At 51.4% G+C, this 17,163-nt stretch overlaps 6 protein-coding genes across 6 annotated transcripts; 5 read left to right on the forward strand and 1 right to left on the reverse strand.

Annotated features, from left to right (window-relative positions):
• Window positions 1-7,694: 7,694 nt before the first annotated feature.
• H6S33_001218 (uncharacterized protein) lies at window positions 7,695-8,783 on the forward strand (the record flags this gene model as incomplete). The annotated part of the gene is made up of 5 exons (XM_044832572.1): window positions 7,695-7,857; window positions 7,978-8,249; window positions 8,314-8,373; window positions 8,454-8,561; window positions 8,628-8,783. The coding sequence occupies 5 exons, from the start codon at window positions 7,695-7,697 to the stop codon at window positions 8,781-8,783; spliced, it is 759 nt and encodes a 252-aa protein (XP_044694185.1).
• Window positions 8,784-9,880: 1,097 nt separating this feature from the next.
• H6S33_001219 (uncharacterized protein) lies at window positions 9,881-10,861 on the forward strand (the record flags this gene model as incomplete). The annotated part of the gene is made up of 3 exons (XM_044832573.1): window positions 9,881-10,237; window positions 10,304-10,542; window positions 10,663-10,861. 3 exons carry the CDS (start codon window positions 9,881-9,883, stop codon window positions 10,859-10,861), a joined length of 795 nt encoding a protein of 264 aa, XP_044694186.1.
• A 558-nt stretch (window positions 10,862-11,419) lies between these two features.
• Window positions 11,420-12,356, reverse strand: H6S33_001220 (uncharacterized protein; the record flags this gene model as incomplete). Its single annotated transcript, XM_044832574.1, has 3 exons — window positions 11,420-11,426; window positions 11,475-11,983; window positions 12,042-12,356. The coding sequence occupies 3 exons, from the start codon at window positions 12,354-12,356 to the stop codon at window positions 11,420-11,422; spliced, it is 831 nt and encodes a 276-aa protein (XP_044694187.1).
• Window positions 12,357-12,746: 390 nt separating this feature from the next.
• H6S33_001221 (uncharacterized protein) lies at window positions 12,747-13,400 on the forward strand (the record flags this gene model as incomplete). Its single annotated transcript, XM_044832575.1, has 1 exon — window positions 12,747-13,400. One exon carries the CDS (start codon window positions 12,747-12,749, stop codon window positions 13,398-13,400), a length of 654 nt encoding a protein of 217 aa, XP_044694188.1.
• Window positions 13,401-13,981: 581 nt separating this feature from the next.
• On the forward strand, window positions 13,982-15,499 carry H6S33_001222 (uncharacterized protein; the record flags this gene model as incomplete). Its single annotated transcript, XM_044832576.1, has 3 exons — window positions 13,982-13,984; window positions 14,051-15,003; window positions 15,115-15,499. 3 exons carry the CDS (start codon window positions 13,982-13,984, stop codon window positions 15,497-15,499), a joined length of 1,341 nt encoding a protein of 446 aa, XP_044694189.1.
• A 392-nt stretch (window positions 15,500-15,891) lies between these two features.
• H6S33_001223 (uncharacterized protein) lies at window positions 15,892-16,697 on the forward strand (the record flags this gene model as incomplete). Its single annotated transcript, XM_044832577.1, has 3 exons — window positions 15,892-16,102; window positions 16,172-16,606; window positions 16,663-16,697. The coding sequence occupies 3 exons, from the start codon at window positions 15,892-15,894 to the stop codon at window positions 16,695-16,697; spliced, it is 681 nt and encodes a 226-aa protein (XP_044694190.1).
• Between the last annotated feature and the right edge of the window lie 466 nt (window positions 16,698-17,163).

Below are 17,163 nucleotides of genomic sequence, written 5' to 3' on the forward strand. Positions count from 1 at the left end.
AATGAAATGAAATAAAGCAAATTCGCCAATCATATGGACATTCCGGAAATGTAAGTACGTCCATAAGTCTATTTGGCGGCTAAATTACAAAGATCTTAATAGTTTTGTGATGCCTCGTCTTGACTTACGTTGTTCTCTTCTATCATTACTGGGAGTCTGATATTGTCTCGAACCGGATCATGGCTGATCATGGCTAATCATGAATAACAGGTAGTAATTTCGAATCAACAACTTCTCCGCTATTATCATACAAGTATAGGTAATTGTTGTTCCTGTTATTATAGTTTTGTATGACCCATGATTATAACGTAAAGAGGGGTGTAAGGTTTCCTCCTCTTCATTAACATGAAGGCCCGGCCGGCGAAAATCTAGGGAATAAGGTATAGACTATGGACCAGTGATGGTTTCGGGCGTAGGCGGTGTGTACTTTGTCAGCGTGTCTTCGAATCTTTTGTAGGTTAGGAAACGCCTGTGCCGTCGTACTGGAAGGTTTGAGATCGGATGGAACGTTTGATTCCCACTTAAGGAGTAGTGTGGCTGGTAAGAAGAGGTGGATTGTGATAGTATCCTATTTTTTATGGATAAGTTATTGGTATTCAAAGGTCGTAGATCACAGAAGCTGGATGGTGAACGGTGGGGCACCATGGGGTGGGAATCAATTGCAGCCCTCCGGGATATGCGAGATTTCGGTATATTTGATTAATAATTCATTTATTGTATCTAGCCCGGAGACTAGGACAGGAGATTTCAGCATCATAAATAAGCAAGAAAGTTAAAATAAAAGGAAGGGAAATTAAGGATTTGGTGTCTTTAGCGTTGATTGTGTACTTTAGTAGTACTTAAGTGTTGATGACTTGACTTCATGTAGTTTAATAGGAAGACTGATCATGACTACTAAACGGATCATATGAAGATTTAGAAAGTTGTACAAATTGAGCGCGTCTAGTCTTATAGCAGGCTCCACACTAAATTAAAAATCACCAGCTCTATTATAATATTGCCGTATGCTAGAATCGATATCTTGAACGATACATACTGTTAAGCATTAACACAAACCCAATTGCAACAACTAAAATTAAAGTACATGATAGATACAGCTACAGCTGTACAGATTATGTATGAACAAATAGGCGCATGATTACAATTTATTGGTCCTGAAACGGGAAAACTTAAAAAAATAGTACACCGAAGATAGATCTTGAAATGGTTGTAAAGAAAAGTAAGGATTTCCAACCTCAGTCATCTGTATCTAATAACAAAAGAGAATTATATATCACTCGGGTAATTAGGGATGCATGTAAGTACATGTGAGCGTAGATTCTTAAGAGATTTCAGGTCACAGGATATACCTTATGGGTTACACAAAGAATGAGTATTCACGTAGCGTGGCTGGTGGCGCCTACGTTCTGTGTCTACACTTCTGGACAGCCTGTCCTCAATAGGGTGTAAAGATAGCTTGTGCCACGTACATATATGATCCATCATAGTACCAACCAGCTTCAATTGAAGATATCTGTCGAGTTCAATTTGCACTCTCTACTTACCGACCTATAGGTTCGATCTCAGGATCATGCAGTAAAGACAGCTATAAAGAGAAAAGGCCACTAGTAGTATGGGAAGAAAGGTGCAATATCAAACTGTTACTACATCTAGAGTCAGCCATATTAGCGGCAATCCTATGAGTCAGTCGGATATATGAGTCGAGCTTAATGACTGATAGAGACACCTAGAGGATCTAACACGTTCATAGTCGCGCCGTCACTCTAATATCGACAATATGCAGCCTTAATGAACAAATATTAAAGCATACTGTGTCCCTTCACGTGCGCTTGACACTCTCATATCAGTCATTGGTATGCGTCCGAGTGATATCATATGAAGCTAATTGGGTAGTACACCCTGCCACAACCTTTACTTTCCCCACACCCTCCTCGACGACAAGGAATATATGTACTCCAGTAAGGTATAATCGCTAGTATAGATGGTATTGTCATTCCTCTTCCTAAATTTAAAGATTATCAATCGGTGAAGCCGAAACTAGAGCTCAGCTTAGCAACAAAAGCTAGCGCTGGTCGAGACCATATCTAGTACGTACGTACTCATGTAGCTATTTTTTATGCTTTAAAGCAGGCGACCTTATGAGATACTGTGTCTTGATTCTATGGCTTGCATGTGAAACTCGCCAGCGGGTGTTACAATGTCTCATATGATCATGCCCACGCGCGCATTGGTAGCATTTGAGTAGCAAAGAGATATGGAGCTTTTCATCCACACACTACACGTAATCCCACTGGTCTCATGTATGACCCGTGGGACAAAATATGTCCAACTTAGATATAGTAACTTACCTGAACCAAATCTGCAATTAAGACATTCAAGCTTACTTTTTCTTATAATACCCATACAGTCATCATGGAGGAAAGTAAGAACCGTCTCAAAGACCAATACCGACGGTGCCATGCTACGATAACATAAATCTTAGGCTGAGAAAGAGAACCTGCCTTTGAATCTTACGTAGGCCCCGTGTCTTGGATTAACTCTAGGTATATGCTTCGTAAGGTACTCTAGATGACCGTACGCGTTTGCTGACGTTTTCTTGCTCGTTTCATCATTGCATCTTTTTAGAATCGTGCACCGAACATTGCTATAGACGGGGTTTGATACCCAGCCTGATAGTGCCCTCCTCTTTACACCTTTCTTGGTTCCTTCCTTAGAGAACGAGGGAGGGAGGACCTTTGTAGCTGTAGCACAAAATATTTGACAGACCGGAATATATGGGCATGCACATGGTTTACACGAATAAGTCGTGAAGAACGATTTAGGGAGGGCTTATAGATTATAATAATAGCCTCCTAATTTATTTCACTTCAAAAAAGAAAAAAGAAAAAAAAAGAACAAAGGGTACTGCAAAAGGTACTGCAGCGACTTATTGATTAATGTGCGCTACTACCCCCACCCCTAGTTTGAACCCAGGACCTTATATTGATTCTTGGGTAAACACTCGGTGTCTAACCTGACGAGCAGTCTAACCACTAGACCACCCGCCCATGATGCTGCGCTGGAGTGATACTTGAGCTTGGCAGTGTGTCAAGATGAAGCAGAACCCCTAACCCTTCGATTTCAATGCTCAGCCATCCTTAATATTCGATAGCTCGATCACATTGTGTTGTTGTAGAGTACGTCTACCAAAACTGTGTTATTTTAGACTTTTCCCGCCAAAATAATTGATTAATAAACTAATAAATAAGCCATATTCCCAGTTCAAATTTATTTGAACTGTAGAGGCAGGGGACTTCAAAAAAAGGTCTTTTTGTATGTTGAGGTCTTACTCCGGCTCCGGCAAAACCTCAGCATGAAATATTAATATTGATATATTTGGGAAGAAAGTGTGGTGGAGGAAAGAAGAGCTAAGGTTTATAGTAAGGGTTGAGAAGTACCAAGGATAGGAGTTTGGACGCTCTTCGCGGAGGATTGAACACTTGGTCGGCGAAAATTCGTTAAGACCTTATAATGATTAGGGTTCCTTGGCGCAGGATTGGGGTCTGTAGTTTTTCAACTGAAGTATGCGCGTATATATAGATTAAGTAACGTACTCAGAGCTTTTCATTTAGTAAGGTGTAAGAGCAAGGCGTCCTTTATATTGTGCTTCTACTACAGCACATTAATCTCGTGCTCAGGAGCATGTGGTTGGAATTTTCAGTATTTACCACCAGGAGAACTAGAAAATACGGTTACTCAAATGTTGAAGGCAAGGATTACTTGTATGGAATGGAGGTGTTCTCTCATACAAATCACCCCTATATACCTGCATCACTTATATTTTCTAGTTCCTTTCGTGGTAAACGAGCAATAACGTAGTATACTATCGTTCACGGGGTAATAACGGATACTGGGTGTTGATAGATTCAACCGAAAAGAGAAAGGCAGCGCAGCCAACTCTTTCTCATTAGACAATATCCCCTTATCAGTCAACACCCAGTATCCGTTATTACCCCGTGAACGACAGTAGCAACGATAATGCCGAATGGCTGTGGGAAAAAGACCACTACTACATGTACATACATGTTAGATATATCTATAACAGGGTTAACGTTTGTTTAATCTAAACGTAGTACCTGCATGTACTCACTGCTATCCATGTATATCTCCTGGATCCCACCTCTAGCTCCGTGCGCAAAAATGCAGCAAAAAAACACCACAAACTCAACATTCCCGTCTCGTACGTTTTACCATCCGATAAAGGTACCCTATTGTATATATATCAGCACCCACCAGCTCCCAAATAGCCGTCAAGCGGCATTGCACTCCCTCTCCATTCAAATTAGCCTAACCTCCCTACCTCCCATTAGCGCCGAGTGATAATCCATGCACCACCACACACCATGCCCAGGCGCCAAGCAATCCCAACCGGATGAAGTCGCGAGGGCCACTAACCCGAGAAGCGCCGACGTAAAATGCTTATTATTATCTTCGTGTGATAGCTCACTGACTACACTACGTAGGTGTGATGTACCATTGCACCATTCGGTGTTTCGGTAACGTTTCGGCTGCGGGGGCTCGGCAGGGTGGGTGGTGGGGTGCAGCTAGGCAGGCGTGTGCATGGGCCCTCTGGGGTAAATAAGTGGTCATGGACAAACGGATGCTTCTGATCAGCGGGTTTCACATGGCCGCTGCAGCACTAGAGGAGGCCGGTGGGCACGGAGACGGGGGTGGGATAAGGACGGAGATGAGACGGAGACGGAGACGGAGATATGTAGTGTGACCAGAGTAAAGCGCAAGCAGCCGCACACTCAGCCGAGTGACCGCTCATGACACGGTATCCTGTACCATCATGGTAACTTCACATGTTACCCGACAAGTCACATTTCACAGACTCCTCTCCTCTCCTCCGACTCCTCCTCTCCCGTGCATGCACGTACCCCACAACAAAACCAAAGCCAAAATGGCGAACCAAAAAAAACCAAAAAAAAAACCATCATGTAAGACTAGGCCTTTGAAACCTTTAATGCACAGCTAGCGGTCTAGGCTCGCTCTCCAATTCCGATTGTACACACGCACGAGGCGTACATGAATCACGGGGTTTTCCCTGCAAATAGTGCCGATAGATGATATATTATTTTCTCACGAATAAGGCCCGGCCGGTTCTGGGTCTTTTGTGTTCCGGTCACCGCTTTTCGGCCGGAACGTAACTCCATGGACCATATGCTGTCCCCTCCCTAGTTACATGTCTAGCTCGTCTTATGCCATATGCATGGTCTAATATCATTGGGTAGTTGCAGACCCGGAGTCAATGATGAGTTCACCATGTCTAGAAAGGAAGGCAGATGTAACTATATACTCTGGCTCCATACCATCGAGAAGCGCTTCTTCCGGTGCAATTGATGGAATTGGACAACTCTTATCTCGTTCTGCATCTTCATTTGAACAGGTTTTATCCTCATTGGGGCTTTTCGATAAGCTCTCCTGACTACATATTGCTATTGCTAGATCTTACACAGTCGGTTTCTTTCTCGAGCTCTCGGCCGACGTTTTGTTGCAGCTCAGCTAGTTTCGTCGACGATAATGCAGTGGCAGCTTCTTACATAGTAGAGCAGCACATATTACTCTGATCCAGCATGATCCTCGTGACTGAGTACACTACACCATCTCTACGTATGTAGTAAAAAAAAGTGCACATTCCTCAAGCGCACAACCCTATCTACGTGTGTATTTGGGGGGTAAATGGGTAAACATACATGATACTGGAACATTGCGCTCCTCCTCCTCTTCCTCCTTCGCTGCCATTACTGTAAAATCCGAAAATGCAATCCGGTCGTTGGCTGACGTTCATATGTACAAATTACCATGTTCCTGCAAGTACCAAGATGTACTCCAGCGCTATTGGAGAAACATACATGCTCATATCACTGGTCAAGATCGCAGCGATCCCGCCCTGTGGCTGTGCGACGGGGGCATGGAGGGGCAAGCTTTTTTAGCAAAAAGAAAAGAAACGCAGAAAAAGAACAAGTGTGTGTCGTCAAGAACAAAGTAAAACTGTTACTAATTCTTCTACAACGCGGACTATTGGCCGGCGCGTGCGGTGATGCCCGATGAGACCGATGTTCTGCATTCGCAAGATCACCCAATGGTGGTGCTAGGGCAGACTCGGACCTATCGATCCTCTTAGGCGAGAAACCCAGCTTGCCAGCTCACATCAACGCCGAGAGATGTCAAAGCCCGAGCTAGTGGAAGGTTTATTTGGATCTCCATCCATCTACCTTGTAGTACTTGCTTGGAAGGAAGGGGGGGGGGGGGGGGGGGGGGGTTGAGGTGAGAAGGAGGAGGAGGGAGAGAAGGGGAGGTAAGCTAGTAAGTAGTCTGTGCAGCATGTCTGCAGGACCCGAGTGGAGTTTGGCGGGGGGGGATGGGGGCTCTTCTTCCTCAGTTAAGGTACCGGTATTTGGAGCTGACTTTCTAAGCCCGACACTCTGGTCGGAATTATAGATAGCTCCAAACACCCGAACGAACGAAACGAATCGGAGTTTTCCCGAGTAGCACCGTCGATGATGATGGTGATGATGATGGTGATGTAACGCAATCAAATCACGCGGCCGCACCATCGGGGGGGGGGGGGGGGGGCGTTGTGCAGCATCGTCCTAGTTTGGGTTCGTGGTTGTGGGTTGTGGTGGTTGTGGTTGCTAACAGGGTTATTGTAACATATTGGTCATCGTGGGTTCGTCGACGTCGTGGTTGTTGTTTGGCGTCGTCGTCGTCGTCTCGACCTTGCACTCCTAGTTACAGGCATTCTTTCTTGCAAGCCTCTCTCCCCCCTTTTTGCTCGGCAGTTGAGTTCTAGAAGTAGAAGAAGCTACAACAAAAAAAAATTCTCCTGTTGAGACAGTTTAGTTGTAGGGCTGCAAGTGCGGGACGAAAACGTTGTACTAGAAGGCTGGGAACGGAAGAGGGAGGAGAGGGGAGGGGGAGGGGGATGGATGGTTTAGGGGTGGGTAAGAAGCAGTAAAAGAAGGGTCCGAGTGAAGACCGCGCGCACGCCGCCCGCTTCTTCTTCCTGCACCCAACAGTTTTTTTCCCAATAACCGAGGTGCACAGACCACCCCGCAGTGGGCCCATTCCCCAGCAAAAACCGCTGATCTAACCAGTTCGCTACCCGCTTGGAACTTCTCCGCCTCATTCGAGATCGCCGGACATGGTGGGTGTGGATGGGGTGGGTGGTGGTAGAGTACTGCTGGGTGGGTTGAATCCATCTGGACTTGCATATCTAGCAACATGAACCCTCCCTCCCTCCCTGCCCACAAGGGCCACCACCACAATCCACTCCCCCCCCGCTTACCTACGACGACATCTACCTAGCCATAGATACATACATTTCACCTAGATGCTATCTACCAAGAGATATTACCCTATCTAGATTTCCAATTGCTTAAATTCCCCCCCGTCCCGGCTGCGAGATCGTATCTGCCCCCGTTGCCATCTTGCTCTCCCATAAAGCTTGTCCAGTCACTCAATTCCTCTCTCTTCGCATTACTCTCGCACCCACACCACCAAACCCGCCCACTCACTCACTCACTCACGTTCCGTCCTTTGTTCCTGTACGAGTATCCGTATCGCAATCCTTAAAAACCAAGTGACGTCGTAGTCCAACTCTTTTTTTTTTTTTTTATCCCGCCCAAACACCCAAAAACATACAACCACAAATGGCCCTTGGAAAGCTCAGAAAAGCTGCCAGAGTAATTCTCGTTGGCCCGCCCGGGTGCGGAAAGGGTACCCAATCGGGCCGTCTGCTGGACCACTTCAAACTATCGTCAATCTCATCCGGAGACCTACTGCGACAGAATGTCAGGGCGAAAACCCCACTTGGTAATTACTAACTCCCTTTTTTTTCTTTCCTTTTTCCCTATATTTTTCATCCGGGTTTTCCATATACCCAGGAAAGGGGGGGGCAAACAAAAAAACTAACCAAACAATCTACGTTGATAGGTGTCCAAGCCGAAAGCATCATGAAGTCAGGCGGCCTTGTGCACGACGCCATCATGGTCAAGCTGATTGTCGGCGAGCTGTCGAAGCGCGGCTGGGTGGAGACTCGTGGTAACATGGCCTCCGGTCTTTGTCTGACTGGCCCGTTATCGGTCATTAGTAAACCTGGTGCTCCGGCGGCTTCTGATTGTCCTTCAGCGAGCTTTCTGCTGGATGGATTCCCCAGGACGCAGAGCCAGGCAAAGTCGCTGGATGAGGAGGTTCGGATGAACTTGGTTTGTGGCCCGTTTCTCTCCGGTATATGGGGATGAGTCATGCTAACGATGGGGGTTGTTTTAGGTGGTGAATCTGGATGTGCCCCATGATGTGATTTTGGAGAGGATTGCTGGAAGGCTTGTGGTACGTTTTTTTGTCTCTTTTGATCCCGTGATGGGGGATTATTGAGGTGTTTAAGGTTGTGCTGACGGTTTTTTCTCTAGCACGAGCCTTCCGGTAGAGTCTACAACACCACCTGGAATAAGCCCATCAACCCGGGTGTCGACGACATCACTGGCGAGCCCTTGACCCGTCGTTCTGATGACCAGCCTGTATGTTTCTCCTCACGTACCCATTTTATAAATATATTATATACAGTTGCTGACAGCCCCCTTCAGGAGACATTTGCCAAGCGTCTAAAGGCATACGCAGAGGCCACAGAACCCCTTCTCGAGCACTACGAGAAGGCCGGTGTATTGTGGACCGTCCGCGGCAAGACCAGCGACGAGATCACTCCCCAGCTTGATGCTGAGATCCAGAGAAGGTTTGCCTAAGCAAAAAAAAAAAAAAAAAAAAACCTGATCTGATCTGATTCGCCTGCGTCCATCTCCTACTTTGTGGATTGTTGGGCTTGTATTTTTCATCTTCGTTTCTTGTCTTTTTATAACCCTTTTTTGTCATACTGGTTTTTTTTTTGCACTGTTTTGTTCGACAGGCTCTCGTTTAATGGAACTTTATGGGACTCATGGCGTTTTTTTTTACTTTGTTTTTTGTTTCTTTCTGGACTACCACTCTTTTTTCTTTTCTTCTCACTTTTGAGGATAGCAAAAGATGCATCTGGTATTTTTTTTTTTTTTTTTGTGCTTTTTTTGTTACGACTTTCATGGATGGAGCGGGGATTGACTGACTGGACTGGGGAAACAACTAAACCGTTTTTTATTATTTTTATTTTACTTATAAATATACAAATAACAGCTGCCGGAGCTGGGTTTGGTTCGTTTTTTTAATGCAATTTTTTTTTCTGCTGCTGCAGTCTTTTTTTTTTGCCGTGGATGCTTTCTCCTATCTGCTGTGAGTAGGTGTGAAGAAAAATGCAACTTTGAGCAGAAGCGGAATTAAGTGCAAGTGATGTGTGCAAGTAAAAAGTGCGGGGAAAAGCCTCTTAATTGGGCTGGATAATGGCTGTATCTCTCGGGACTCGGGAATCTGCTTTTTTCGCATCCATCCTGTCCTATCCTATTTACCCAGCACCCCTTCCCTTCTGCAGAGGCGAGGGAAATACAAATACCGGGTGTCGTCGTCGCCACTCACCCACCCACCCACCCACCCACCCGGGGCAGAGAGAGCGGGGTGTGGGGACGCCGATCATGCCCGACGCAGACGGAACGAGCCGAGTGAGCCCTCCCTTGGCACAACCAACCACAGCTGTCTGGCCCTCAGCGTCAGTGTCAGTGCAGTCAGTGCAGTCAGCCCCAGTCAGTGCCCCGTACCTGAGCGAGTACAGCGAGTGAGCCCATCTCACAGATCGATCCGAATCTCAACTCTGAATCTGAATCTGAATCTCGAACCCCACACCCCACGCCCCACACCCACCTGTAGATCCCCCCCCCCCCCCCCCCCCCAAAAATCCCACCGCACCCATCCCACCACCATGCAATGGCCGCCCTGGACCTCCTCTCCCTCCCCTCCGCCCCCCCAAAGCACCCCCCAAAGCACGCTCTGGGACACCAACAAGGCGCTCATCCTGCCCACGCTCACGCTCACCACCGCCGCCCTGGGCGCCGCCTACCTCTACCGCAACCACCTGCGCCGCATCCCCGACGCGGCGAGCATCTACCCCAGCTTCTTCCGCCGCCGCAGCATCTACGGCCGCGTCACCTCCGTCGGCGACGGCGACGGCTTCCGCCTCTACCATACGCCGGGCGGACGCTGGCTCGGCTGGGGGTGGCTGCCCGGACGGGAGGTCCCCACGGCGGGGCCGGGGGGCAGGGGCGGCGTGAGGGATACGGTAAGTCTACTCTGGGGGGTTTTTTTTTGGGGGGCGGGGGCGAGGGCTGACGCGGGGATGGGATAGTTGCATATTAGGATCGCGGGCGTGGATGCGCCAGAGGGCGCGCACTTTGGCCGCGCGGCGCAGCCGTATGCGGCCGAGGCGCTGGCGTGGCTGCGCGAGTACCTGCTCGGACGGAATGTGCGCGTGTATGTGTACCGGCGCGACCAGTATGAGCGTGTGGTGGCGAGCGTGAAGGTGTGGAGGGGCGTGTGGAGGAGGGATGTGGGGCTGGAGATGTTGGAGAGGGGGATGGCGACGGTGTAGGTGCTCTTTCTGTGTCTGTGTTAGGGGAGGGGAGGGGAGGGGAGGGGAGGGATTGGTGGGAGGGATGATTGGGGGTGACTGGGGGGGTGTGCTGATGAGTGGTGCGGGTGTGATAGGTATGAGGCGAAAACGGGCGCCGAGTTTGGGAAGCTCGAGGAGGTGTATAGGCTGGCAGAGTGGCGGGCGCGGAAGGCGAGGAGGGGCATATGGAAGCAGGCGAGGATTAACTTTGTGAGTCCGGGGCAGTACAAGAGGGCGATCAGGGAGGCGGAGGCGACGAAGGGTGCGGCAGGGACGCCGGTGGTGAAGGTGTAGGTAAGGCTTTTTTTTTTTTTTTTTGGGGGGGGGGGGGGGCGAGTGATAGATTGTGTTGCGTTGTGTTGGTCTTTTCTTTTTTTTTGTAACTATATCTATTCCTCTCAGCTTTCGATTCGTTGTACAGCGGTTGGTTGGTCTCTTCTTTAAATATTCCCTTTGATATATTGAGTGTATGTAATTGTATTTGTGCGGTATGTAGTTGTGTGTTTTAGAGGTACTTATAGGTGAGGTGAGGTTGGTTGGCTGACTGAGGGAGGGAGTGCTACTATTATCTAATCTTATCGTGGTGACGCACTGCATTGATCATCACATCTCACTGCAGGCCGATAAGTGCCCGAAAGTTCTTTTTTCCTGTCGTGGTAATCATTGACTCTGGCCGCATTTGGCTATTTTCGATTGGTTTGACTACAACCAAATAATGAAGGCTCTATCGTTCCCTGTGATTACCAGCCTGTTAATTCCAGTCACAGAAAAAAGCAAAGTAAAAAGCCCAAACTAACAAATCAATTGCAATCCCCCTTTTACTATTTACATTACCCACCCCACCCCGCAAACCTACTGTCTAAACAACCCCTCCAAATCGCCCACAACCCCCTCCAACGCCGCACACTCAACCAACATCATATGGCCCCTCGGCACAATCCCAAACTCGCCAAACGCGCGCTTACTGTCCGCCGCGCCCTCATCCGCCTCCTTCACATACGCATAGCCGCCGCATGCCTTCGCCTTCCTCATGATGGTCTCGTCCTCGGGGTGGAAGTAGAAAACCTCCCCGCCGCCCCCCTTCTTCCCACCCTTCTTCCCCGTCTTGCCCTTCTTGGCGGCCCGCGGCGCGTCGTCGTCAAGCTTCGACGCAACCTCCGTGTACGTCTTGCTGACGATCAGGAAGTGGCTGAAGCGGTAGGGCTCGCCGTCGTCGACGGCCCACGTGATCTCCTCGAGCAGCATCTTGTACATGGGCGGCACGATCTCGGTGGGCACGTTGATGAGCCGCTCGGTGAGGATGAGGCCCGTGTGCGTGGCGGCCGCGGGGGAGAGGAGCGTCTGCAGCTGTGTCTTGAGGTCGGCGGGCGCGCGGGAGATGAGGTAGTCGCGGAGCTGCTGGATCACCGGTTTGTCCTGCTGGGTGTTAGCTTCTGGGGAGAGGGGGGAGAGGGGGGGGGGGGGGGGGACGGACATGGTGTTCCTGCATATTGATGACGGTGAGGAACGCATACGGGTCGCTCTCGTTGCCGTCGACCTTGACGGTGGTGCCGAGTAGCGGCTGCGACAGGATCAGGTCCGTGAGCGCCGAGATGTCGAAGAGGGTGTTGTCGGCGTCGAGGAGCTGGCGCAGCAGCGTCTTGAGCCCGTGGAAGTCGTGCGCGGGCTGCGGGTCGAACATCTCGAAGTCGACGTTGACGATGTCGAGCGACTCGGTGTCTGAGTCGGAGTCGGAGTCGGCCATGGGCGTGTCTTCGGAGATGGGTTGGAGGTCTTTTCGTTTGGGCATTGTGGGCGGTGGGGGGGGTTGGGGTTTGTGGGGTTTGGTGGAGGTGGTGGTGGTGGTGGGAGCGAAGGTGTGAAGGTGTGAAGGTGTGAAGGTGTGAAGGTGTGGTTGTGGTGGTGGTGGTGGTTGGAGGGGAATGTATTCAGAGTGGGTGAGTTCTGGTGATGCGAAAGTATTTTTATGTTTTTGTGAGACATCACCCAAAGCTGGGCCTGGTGGGCGCCGGGTAACGTGGGGCAGCAACCTGTGCTGCTACGCGGGGCTGGCAGGGTAACACGCAACATCCATCGTGGGCAATCCGTTATTTTCAGAACACCTCGAAATCCCACTATCACCAATTGCACAGCACCCGCCGCACCAGCACACCTCCCGCGCGCCCTCCACACACCCACCATGCTCCTGCGGGCTCTCCAGCGCTCCCTGCGGCCCCTCGCCGCCCTGCCCACAACCCCCGCCCTCGCCCCCACCACCACTACCACCACCCGCACCCTCCTCCGGGGCCTCACCACCACCCCCCACCTCCACAACCTCTCCCAAACCCCCCTCACCCCCACCCCCACCCCACCAATCCCGCAGCAAACCGGCACCCTCAACATCACCGCCGCCGCCGCCACCACCCCACACCCCACCCTCGCCCTCCTCACGGCCCTCAAGGCCCAGCCGTCACAATACATCACCATCCACATCCACAAGTTCCCCTTCCTCGTGACCGTAGGGGACCTCGTGCGGCTGCCGTTCCGCCTCAAGGACGCGGCGGTGGGGGATTCGCTGCGCATTACCCACGCGAGCGTGCTGGGGTCGCGCGACTACACGCTGAAGGGGTCGCCGTACATTGATCCGGCGCTGTTTGAGTGCCGCGCGAGGGTGGTCGAGGAGACGAGCGAGCCCATGAGGGTCAAGGAGAAGACGAAGAGAAGGAATCGCAGGATCAAGAAGGTGAAGAGTAAGCATCGGTATACGGTGCTGAGGATTAGTGAGTTGGTCGTGAAGAACGCGCCGGTGGTGGCTGCGGCGGCTGCGGCGGCGGCGGCGGGGGGGGAGGTGTAGATTGGGGGATTTGAGGGATGGGAGGGGAGGGGGGGATAAGGTTGGGGATAGAGGGGATGGCCCCGGTATTGTTGCTCACGGGATGTAAAAATTGTAAATATACATTGTGGGCGGGTTAGAAATATACAAGCATTAACAGTATCAGACTCTGGGACTTGGAGTGATTGTTCTTAAAGTTATTGTTTGGAATTCTAGTTATTAGGGCTGCCGAATACAACACTTAAGCTTGTCTTTACTATCGAAGTATAATAATTAGATACATTAATAAAGGATCTAAATCCGGGCACTGTAGCCTGTCCGGGCATTAACATTTATCTTATTTTCAACTAAATCCTGCTTCGATAACTAGAGTACCGTGTTCTTGCAATAACGATCATTTCCCGCACGCAGCGTTGCTAGCAGCCAGCCAGCAACCCTAACCCACAACATCTTTTTTCATCCTCAACACCAGAGCGCAACAACTATCGCAACTCCGCAATTACACAACTCCACACAACTCCACACCTCCACCACGCCCTCTACAGTATCAATTCACAAGCTCTAGAAGCCTCACCTCGACCTCTTCGGTCCCCTCTACAATCATGGTCTGTCCCCCCTCTCTCCAGCTCTCCCCCGCCATAGACAGACACACCCCACTAACCCACCCTTAGAAAGTCAAAGCCCTCTCCCGCTCCGCCGCCACCTACGCCCCCCCCGGCAGCACCTCCACCGTCCAGCCCCGCAACCTCAACCCCGAGCTCCACCCCTTCGAGAAGGCCCGCGAATACACCCGCGCCCTCAATGCCACCAAGCTCGAGCGCATGTTCGCCGCCCCCTTCCTCGCCCAGCTCGGCGACGGCCACATCGACGGCGTCTACGCCCTCGCCAAGGACCCGCGCTCCCTCTCCCGCGTCGCCTCCGGCTCCGGCGACGGCGAGGTCAAGATCTGGGACCTGGCCGACCGCTCCCAGCTGCGCAGCGTCAAGGCCCACGACGGCATCGTGAAGGGCCTCTGCTTCACGAACCTCGCCGGCGAGAGCCAGCGCCTGCTCTCCTGCGCCAGCGACCGCACCGTGAAGCTGTGGGACCCCTACGCCGCCGCAGACGCCGGGAACGTCCCCGTGGCGACCTACCTCGGCGCGGGCGCCTTCAACGGCGTGACGCACCACCGCGCCGAGTCCACGTTCGCGACGGCCGGCAGCACGATCGAGGTGTGGGACGCGACGCGGTCGAAGCCCGTGGCGAGCATGAACTGGGGCGTGGACACCATCAACACGGTCAAGTTCAACCAGAGCGAGACGAGCGTGCTGGCGTCGGCGGGGACGGACCGCACGCTGATCTTCTACGACCTGCGCACGCAGAGCCCCGTGGCCAAGGTGGTCACGGCGCTGCGCACGAATGCGGTCTGCTGGAACCCCATGGAGCCGTTTAATCTGGCCACGGGCAGCGAGGACCACAACGCCTATGTGTGGGACATGCGCAAGCTGGGCCGCGCGCTGAATATTTTGAAGGACCATGTGGCGGCCGTCATGGATGTGGACTATTCGCCGACGGGCGAGGAGCTGGTGACGGGGAGTTATGATAGGACCATTAGGATCTTCAAGGCCCGCGAGGGGCACTCGAGGTATGCATCCCCCCCAATCTACATCCACATCTGCATCCACATCTGCATCCACATCTGCATCTGCATCTGCATCTGGGTGTGGCTTGCTAACGGATCATTGACCGTTTCCAGAGACGTCTACCACACCAAGCGCATGCAGCGCGTCTTCTCCGCCGCCTTCACCACCGACACGCGCTACATCCTGTCGGGCAGCGACGACGGCAACATCCGCCTGTGGCGCGCCGAGGCCTCCGCGCGCTCGCACGTGCGCTCCGCAAAGGAGCGTGTCAAGCTCGAGTATGACGCGGCCCTCAAGGAGCGCTACAAGCACATGCCGGAGATCCGCAGGATCGCCCGACACAGGCATGTGCCGAACACGATCAAGAAGGCGGGCGAGATCAAGAAGGTCGAGGAGGCGAGCATCAAGCGGAGGGAGGAGAACGAGAGGAGGCACAGCAAGAAGGGGAAGATGAGGAGGGTGCCGGCGAGGGAGAGCATGATTATTGCGAAGGAGTAGTAGTCTACAGAGGGGGGCAGTGTTTTCCTTTTCCTCTTCCTTTTTGTGTTGTAGATAACTATTGGGTTGGGTCTCTAATGTGTTTTTTTTGTCTTTGCGGAAAAGTGTTTTGTAGTATTTTCTTCTTATGACTTGTTGAATAAATTACCGGCTGTTGTGCCTACCGCTCTTACTCCACTGATGCTGATGCATGCTTGTCTACTACATTAATCTAATATACGTGACCTAAAAACCAGGGTTCGCAATCATTACCCCCTTCCATCAGTATGACGTCAGTTATTCACAATCTATATCAAGACCCTCGCCCCGCCGCACCAGCTAGGCTACTGCCCCCACCCACCTCGACACTCTCCCAAACTCCAAAATATAATACTCACCCAGAACACCGCAAAATGACCAGCTGCCCCAAACACGACACCGACCCCAAAGTCCCCGGCGGGCCCGTCCCCACCGGCGACTCCATCCTCGAGACCGCCACCAGCATAACCCAAGACTTCGCACCCGTCAAGAACATCTGTGCCCACCTCAACGCATTCCACATCTACGCCGACGACCCCTCGCGCAAAGTCGAGACCAACCACTACTGCTCCCACCTCTCCTCCGGTCCGTCCCCTCTCCCCCTGCCCCTCCCACCGAGTGAGAACCCATGACACAACACTAACCCAATAATAGACGTGCGCCAATGCCTCCTCTACGACTCAAACGAGCCCAATGCGCGCCTCATCGGCATCGAATACATGATCACGCCGCCGCTCTACGAGACGCTGCCGGCGGCCGAGCGTGTGCTGTGGCACTCGCACGTGTTTGAGGTCAAGTCCGGGCAGCTGATCCTGCCGTGCCCCAAGGGCGTGCCGCTGGCGCTGTGGGAGAAGGCGGAGACGAAGGATATGGAGAGCGTGATAAAGCTGTATGGAAAGACGTACCAGCTGTGGCAGGTGGACCGCGGGGATAGGCTGCCGATGGGGGAGCCGAAGCTGATGATGGCGACGACGGAGATGTCGCCGCATTTGGAGGAGATAATGAAGGAGAGGGATGAGAGGTGGGGGGTGGAGAGTGCGAGGAAGAGGGAGTTGAGGAAGGAGCTGGTGGAGCCGAGGGTGCATCCAGGTGAGTTTTGTCCTAGGTGAGTTGATAGTGGTGAGTGTGTACTGACTGGTGTGAAGATGCGGATCAGTATGATAGGAGCAAGCTTACTTGAGGGACGACGTTGGGTTGGAAGTTAACGGGTTTAATGTGTGTAGGTTTAATAATAGGTGACAATGATCAATTATGCAGGAAATTCTAGCATCACGTGTTTGTCCCAGATTCCTTTGGTATTGATTGATTGATTACTCCATTACTCAGATTCGCTTGGTACGTACCGTACACATCGAGACTCATCGAATAGTCCAGAGTCTTGCTTGATTGATTCATGTATAACTGCATGAAGCGGTATATATCAGCGGCCGTGGTGTCAGGAAATAAATATACTACTTCAGCAATACTTCATTTACCTCATGCATGTATATGATCCATCGTATCAGCGATAGAAGACACAGGTGGCGCGTGGAGCTCCTAATAAGTCAAGTCTTGGACATCGACGGGCCTGCGGTTGCAGTTGACCTCTCATATAAACCAACTTTCCGGTGCACCAAGTAGTAAGACCAAATAATACACAAAGGCGT

The sequence above is a fragment of the Morchella sextelata genome (assembly GCF_020137385.1).
Source record: "Morchella sextelata strain SCLS chromosome Unknown scls_10, whole genome shotgun sequence".
Classification (NCBI taxonomy): Eukaryota; Fungi; Ascomycota; class Pezizomycetes; order Pezizales; family Morchellaceae; genus Morchella; species Morchella sextelata.